This window comes from Parasteatoda tepidariorum, chromosome 6 (assembly GCF_043381705.1).
Source record: "Parasteatoda tepidariorum isolate YZ-2023 chromosome 6, CAS_Ptep_4.0, whole genome shotgun sequence".
NCBI lineage: Eukaryota > Metazoa > Arthropoda > Arachnida > Araneae > Theridiidae > Parasteatoda > Parasteatoda tepidariorum.
The window spans coordinates 12,710,437-12,718,617 of record NC_092209.1 but is presented as its reverse complement, the minus strand read 5'-3'; the positions used below and the strand labels follow the sequence as shown (position 1 = coordinate 12,718,617).

The 8,181-nt window shown below is 27.1% G+C and overlaps 1 protein-coding gene across 1 annotated transcript in view; it reads left to right on the top strand.

Annotated features, from left to right (window-relative positions):
• Window positions 1–865: 865 nt before the first annotated feature.
• The window catches only part of LOC107453177 (T-box transcription factor TBX3), a gene marked incomplete at its 5' end in the record, with an annotated part of 74,716 nt that continues 67,400 nt past the window's right edge, over window positions 866–8,181 (top strand). Inside the window, 1 exon segment of the mRNA XM_016069885.3 lies at window positions 866–1,211. Within this exon segment, the coding sequence (XP_015925371.2) occupies window positions 883–1,211 (329 nt within the window).

Genomic DNA, 8,181 nt, shown 5'->3' with positions numbered 1-8,181 from the left:
TTTTTTTTTTTTTTTTTTTTTTTTTTTTTTTTTTTTTTACCTTGATTGTGTAGTTTAAGATAAAATTTTTATATTGTAAGTTAGGAATATTATTGTACTATTTTTCTTATAAATTTTGTAACCATTTTCGCAATTTTTAAATAACTAGTTTACCCTTTTTACTTTTACCAAGCGAAGCGAGAAATAAAAACTAACTCCATCACTCTTTATTAGCTTAGAAAAAAAGTAACGTTAATGATTCCGTCTCAAATAAAGTATAAATAAATAAATTTGTTCATAAAAATAAAAATTACAAGCAAACCCAAACCAGACGAATAAGAAAGCACAAGAACCCCCCTACCCTCACGAATTATATGCTTTTTTGTCTCCCCACCCCCCTTCAACTTTCTTATTGTTGATTCCCCCCTCCTTCTCGTTTATCTTCACAATTCGTGCTTATAAGGAGGGTTGAATGCTGACACCCTATAGGTGGCGCTGTCGCTGATGCTTGGGTACGAATGGAGTGAGAAAGCAATTCAACCAATCAGAAGCAACCGCGATTGTAGACGAGACCACCCCGTTCGGCTGCGAAGCTCAGAAAAAGTGATACTCTTCAGCAAAAAATAAAATATAAAAAAAACAAAACACAAGAAGAAAAACTAACTTAATAAAAAAAAAAATATTCGAGGTTTTTGAAACGAACAAAAAAAAAGAAAGAAATTCTTTTTTAGTTTTTTGTATTTTATTCTCGAGTGTTCGACAGGTTTTTCGGCGTGCAATCGGTCTTCGCGCCCGTTTAGCGCAGAAACGAACCAACTCGCATGCTGTGACAGCAGACGATTAAAAAAAAAAGTTTTACTAATTTACACTCCCCCGATGAGATTCGAACCTTCAGAATTGGGGATGGCGTACCACCCCTTTCTGCTGCCGCCCTTACCCGGGCCGCCCCGGCACAGTGATTTTAGTATGAACTCAATCCTAACGCCGCCCCATCACTACCTACCGGCGGCAGCTTTCCACTCATTGCCACCGTCGCATCTTTTTCCGAAGCCACCGCTCACTGCTGAGGATGTGTTGGCGCCCCATCATTTACGCCCTACTTTGAGACCCCCCATGGAGCCCCCTGAAGATGATGGTGTGAAAGATGATCCGAAAGTAACTTTGGAATCAAAAGACCTCTGGGATCAGTTTCATCAACTGGGGACAGAAATGGTGATTACAAAATCTGGAAGGTAAGTTCATATTTTAATTTAATTAAAATTGTCAAATAACTTTAAATGTAATTCATTAAATATAACTCATCAAATATAACAATATTAAATTGCTCTTGTATATTGCTTTTAACATAATTAGTAGTGCAATTATTCATTGTATTGCTGGATATTTATTTCAAAGGTATGACGAGACATTGTGTCCTGTCGCATTTTTGTATTCTTCAAATTTATAAAAAAAATTTATTCGTTTTTGAAGAGTTTCAGAGCCAGTAAAGATTTAAAATGTGTGGCATTACATATAACCCGGGAAGTGTTAGCTAAAACGAGGGACTATCACTTTCATTGGATTGAAAATTTTTAATTTCTTGCAATTTTTATTTATTTGACTATGGTCTTCCAATAAAACCTTCATTTATAAAAACCAGTCAAGGAGCTTTAATCTAACAAAATACTTTAGTACATGAACTCATAATAAAATGTAAATATAAATAACATGAATACGATAAGAAATCATTAATACCCGAAGTCAAATGCTAAATATAATTTTTTGAATTTACATTATAAGTTTTAAATCATTTCAAAAATAGAAAACATTTTAAAACAAGCATTTCAAAAAATTGCGAATTATTTTAAGTTTTTATATCAATTTCAAATAATATCTATTTGTTAAAAAAAATTCATAAATAATATTTTTGCAAAATCAAAACATTGCCATTTTATGTACAATTGCTTACAACAGTGTCAAACACAGCTATTTTGCTTTTCTGTCGTTTTTGCATGCTGGAAAAATTGTCATTACAAAACTTTAAAATCTTCATTTTAAAATAAATGCGATTAGTTTCTTCATAGTTGACCTAAATATCTACTTTTAAAAATTGATACCTTAAAGAAATCCCTATATCAAAATAAACAATGAGTAAACAACGCATGTTCGTGTAAGTTGTTTATGCTTGTTAAAGACAGCTTTTTAATACGTTAAAAAATAGGATAAGCAGAATAATTAAATACAGCAGTTGAGTTTTGCTTTACCTGAATATCTACTTTTAAAAATTGATACCTTAAAGGAATCACTATATCAATATAAACAATGTGTAAACAACGCATGTTCGTGTAAGTTGTTTATGCTTGTTAAAGACAGCTTTTTAATCTCTGTTATTCATTTTTTAAATACATAAATAATGAAGATAAAAAGAAAAATTAAATACAGACGTTGAGTTTTTGTCACCTGGATATGTAATTTAAAATTTATATCTTTAAGGAATCACAATATTAAGATAAGAAATGTGTAAACAACGCATGTTCGTGTGAGTTGTTTATGTTTACCTGATATGCAGAATTATTAAATAGCCATTCTCTAATGAAGACGTAGAAATTTTCCCTTTTTTTTTTATACCTAAATATCTACTTTTAAAAATTGATATCATAGAGGATTATTATATGGAAATATATAATGTCTAATAACATATTTTTTAATACTTCTGCAAATTGCAAATACGTTTCAATTATTAACTCATAAAGTTCTTTAATCATTTTAGCAAGTCAAAAATCATAATATACGGAATTTTAAACTAAATGTTTTCGAACACATAAATTTGTCAAGTTTGTCATTTGTATAGCTAAATATCTATCCGTATTATCTAAGTAGACCATAAGCGAATAAGTCTTAGTTTTATGCTCAGATTAATGCTCATATGTTGTAAATGTAGATTTTTTAAGGATTTTAATAGTTTTTTTTTTAAAAATATAATCTACGTATTAAAATGATCGATTTCAAACAGATGTGTGAATTCCTCCTTTATTGACCTGAATATCTATTCATAAAAATGGATATCCTCTTATCTCATCATTGCTATCTCATTTGTTATCTCTACTACCTGAATCTCTAATTTATTCAATCGATAAAAGAAGGCAGTGAGGAAATAAATAATCGTTTGATGTTCGTGTTATAAGCTTCCCCAAATATATATTTTAAAGCTTTAATAATCCTCTAAAGATTATTGAAAAGCTGATGTATGAGATTTATGATAATTTTTTCGAACAAAGGTGTTCAGTTTCTCCTTAGTTTTCCTAGTATCTGTCAGAAAATTTTAAAAAAAATTTAATTAATTGAAATTTAAAATTAAATTAAAAAAATAAATTACTTGAAGAAAATTAAATTGATTGAAAATTAAATAAATTAATTGAAAAAAGAAAATTAAATTAATTGAAATTTATCAGGAAATTTGATATGCTGCACCATTTGAATCGATCCTTTAAAATCCAATTGAATGAAATCATTTTAATACTGGAGAGATCAGTTTCTTTTCTGTGTCCCAAGTTGTCAATTTTTGGAGAATTAACTTAATTTAAATTTATTTAGAAAGATGACATTCTGAATTTTAATATAATCATTTTAAAACAAAGGTGTTCAGTTTCTCCTTTCTTTTTACAGCATCTATGCGTAGAAAATTACTTTAATTAAAACTCATTAGAAAAGATGATATACTGAACTGTTCATTTCATTTAACTGAATCATTTTAAAATGAGGTGTTCAGTTACTTTTTTGTTTCCTAAGTTATTTATTTGTGAAGACTTGATTTAATTGAAGTTTATTCAAAAAAATGCCACACTGAATTTTAATGTTATCACTTTTGCCCAAGTTGTTTAGTTTTTCTTTCGATTCCTAAGTTTTCTATTTTTATAGAATTTATTTAATGTAAATTCATTCATAAAGAAGACAAACTAAACATTAATGTAATCATTTTCAAACATTGGTGTTCGGCTTCTTCTTTGTTTTCAAAGTTCTTTATTTCTGGAGATTCGATTTAATTGAAATTTACTAAAGAAAAATGCTATCATTTTAAACCCAAAATATTTCGTTTCGTTACTTCCTAGTATCTATTCGCTGAAAATTGATTTGATTGAAATGCACTCAAAGATAACAGCCTGAACTTTATAACTATTTTTAAACAAAGTTGTTCAGTTTCTCTAATCGAAGAAAACTGATCCAATTGAATCAAACAAATTTGTCCAGTTTCTCCTTTGTTTTTTTAATATCTAATTGAAGAAAACTGATTCAATTCAATTAAACAAAGATGCTCAGTTTTTCCTTTGTTTTCTCAATATCTATTTGAAGAAAACTGATTAAATTGAATCAAGCAAAGGTGTTCAGTTTCATCTTTGTTTTCTTAATATCTTTTTTTGTAGAAAACTGATTTGATTGAAATTAAGTAACAACAAAAAAAATAATAATAATATACTGAGCTTTGACTTTGTCCTTTTCTTATTAAATTGCCCACTTTTTTCTAAGCATCTCAAGTCATTAATTTATAGAGAATTGATTTAATTGAAGTTCATTAATAAAGGGGACATGCGATCAATTTCAAACAAAGATGTTTAATTTCTCCTTTGTTTCCTAGTATTTTTTTTTTTTTTTTTAGAAATTTGATTTAATTGAAATTCACGCAGGAAGATGATATCCTTCATATAATCATTTTCTCCTTTAATGTTCTGTCTCTTATCTGTTTCTAAAGTAATATATTTTAAGTGAATCGATTTAATTCAAGTTCGCACAGAATTTTAATTAAATAAAATATTAATCAATTATTAATTATGTTTGATATAAATCAAATATTAAATGCCAATTGACTTTGTTTTCCAAATTCACACAACCAGCACTTTAATTAATTTTTAAACGAAGATGCCCACTTTTTCATATATTTTTGAAGAAAACCGATTTAGTTAAAATTCAGCCGGAAAGAAGGTATACTGTCCTTTGATTTTTATAATTTTCTCATTGAAGTATTCAGTTTCTTCTAAGTATCCAAAGTCATTCACTTCTTGAGAATTGATTCAATTGAAGTTCATAAATAAAGATGACATTTGAGATTTTTCAATCAAAAATATACTGTTTCTTCCTTGTTTTCCGAGTATATGTTTAAAAAAAAAAATGATTTAATTTAAATTCATACAGAAAACTGATGTCTAAAACTTTCATATAATAATTTTCAAACTGAGGTGTTTATTTTCTTCTCCATTTCTCAAGTTTTCTATTAGAGGAGAATCGATTTAATTAAAATTAATTAAGAAATATATCAGCCTGAACTGTTAATATAAGATGTTCAGCTTCTCTTTTGTCTTACTGATATCTATTTGTAGATAATTGATGTAATTGAAATTCAGCCTTGAAGATAGAAGGATGACATACTCAACTTTGATTTTATCATTTTCTTATTGAAGAGTTTAATTTCTTAGAACCTCAAGCTTCCTAATTGTGAAAATTTGAGTTAATTAAATTTAAATCAGAAAGATGACATACTGAACTTTAATATAGTCATTTTCAAAACAAGCTGTTCAGTTTCTTCGCTTTTTCTTTTGTCATAGGTTTGTACAGTAACTTGATTCAATGGAAATTCATTCAGACAAAACATGAATAAATCATTTAGTTTAGTAGTAAAATCGGCAATTTTAAAATTCACTCTCAATAAATTATTTAATTAGTATTAAATCCATCCTTTGAAACAATTAGCTTTGTTCTGCCAAAAAAGCAATTTATCAAAATTAGTTTTATCTAAATTCATCCGCTTTTTAACTGTTTAGTATATATTTCCTGATTTCATAATTACGTTGTGTATTGGGAAATATTTTTGCTGAAATTGCAAGTGCCGTAAGGAGTGTACCCCGCTAAATACTATTACATTGAAGCATTAACTGTTTAGTAGGCTCTCTCTGATCGATCAATATCGCCAGCCAAACGTTGCGCAAAGCGTGGAGGTAGCCGGTTCGAATCCCGTTGTTACCCTGGAAGTATGTAAGTGTTGTCCTTCTATTTGACAAAGGTTTATGGGCCAACAAATCTACAAATGTATGAAATTCCAAAAAATACAGTTTAACCGAAAATTTGCAAATTTTAGTTGGTAGCTCTCTACCGTTTTTTGAAATATTTCATCGAATCCTGAATAGTTTTCATCTCTGTATAACGTTGAATACGAACATCTTAGATCTTCAAAATAAATGTTCAAAAGAAAATTATTTTTACTATCACCATTACTATTTGAGATATATTGGAAGATAAAAAGTTAAAAAAAAACTTAGAATGAGTAAGATAATGAAAAAAAATAATTTTCTCACAGTAATTGTCTGTGAGTTAATAAAATGGATTTAAATTATTTAATAAACTGATTTATGAACAATGGAAGCTGAATATTTTTTAGTACTTTCCTCAAGTATTATTGTTTCTAATTAGTTTAAAAATCTGTAGTTAAATTTGGGCAAAATCATTCAGAGATGGCAACTTGTTCCGCTTTGTAGGAAAATATTTTCCAGTGACAATGAAACTTTAGTTATTTTTATTGTAGTATTTTCCATTTTTATTCTTTTGCAGCATTCCTTTTAAGTAATCTTTCCATCACTACGAATTCAAAGAAAATTCTGAATTCATAATTTAAAATTGATTCATAATTTAAAAAAAATCATAATTTAAAAAGCAACTTTATTCCACTAATATTGTGATGGTATCTTTCAAAGAGCAGGCGCAATTATTCTTATACTTTAAGCTTTACTATTTAATTCGTTACCTATTTATTAAAACTCTTGTAAAAAGGAAAGCCATTAACATCCCTAAAAATCTATAAAAATATTAATAAGAAACTGAAATATTTTTACTACCACCTTTAATATTAAACAATAATTAATAAAGTTAACTGTTCACAATTACAATTTCAAATAAGAGCTCACTATTGTTTATTCTTTTGGGCGCAGCGTATCTCTTGTCTCATGAGACGTTGTTTTTGAATTTCAACATTTATTAATATTGGTAACAACAAAGTAAAATAGAGATATCGATTATATTTCCAATTTACTTTTCAGGAAACAAATAGTACAATAGCATACTCTTCAATTACGCTGAAATTTCAGAATTTTTTTTTCGATTGGTAGCATTAATAGTTTTAGTAAGATTGTTCTGAAAAGAATTTAAACAGATATGAAAAGAATTTAAACAGATATATAAAAATATTAATAAAAAGTATTTTCTTAAATTAAGTATACAGAGTTAAACTTATTTCAGAAATATTTGAAAAAATTGTTTTGTAACCGTGCCAAAAACTGTAATACATAAAATTAATTTTATGCTTCGAGTACTTATTCAAGTATACCAACTTTTCCGAGTTTTGTTTGACATTTTATAAAGTGGCATATCAACCATTTTTACGATTTGAAAATATGTTTCTTTTTCCCTAGTGGGGGTAATGAAATACTAATTAAAAGAACGCTGTATATTTATTTTTACACATTTAGCAAACATGTAACTTTTCGAATCGGCAGGATAAGTTAAAAAACAAAATAATAATGCTTATTTTTGACACTTTAATTTTTTTAAAAACATAAAGATGAAATAGCTTGTTGTATTTTGCATGTTTATATTTTGATAACCACAATTATTTTCCTTAGTTTTTTTTTTTTTTTTTTTTTTTTTTTTTTTTTTTTTTTTTTNTACAAAAACTTAAGTGTTTAAATTTTTTTGCCTCTTTAGAATCAGAAAAAAAAGAGATAACTAGCAATCGATAACTTCTTGTATGCTTAATGTGTATGTTTCATGAATATGTTTCATGTATGTTTAAATTATTTAATGTAATGGTAATTAATAAATGTAATGGTATCTCAAAGCATTCTGAAACATATAAAATACGTAGGTATTAAAATAAAAAATAACGTAACGTATTAAATATAAAAGTAAATTCGGGAAAATTCGGAAGATTTAACACATTAGAAATAGTAGAGTATTAAGTAACAACTAAAAGTTTCAGGAATAAGCAAATTTGTATATTTATGTTTCAATTATTTGTATATAGTGGTCAACAAAAGCAGTTTTCTTAAATTAACTGAATCAAATATTAATCCTTAAAATATAATTTTACTAGAAGTGGAAAATTTTTCACAAAATGCTGTAGGTTGGTAGGTTGCATATGTTACAAATTATAAAATGCAAAAAAAAAATAAATAAATAAAT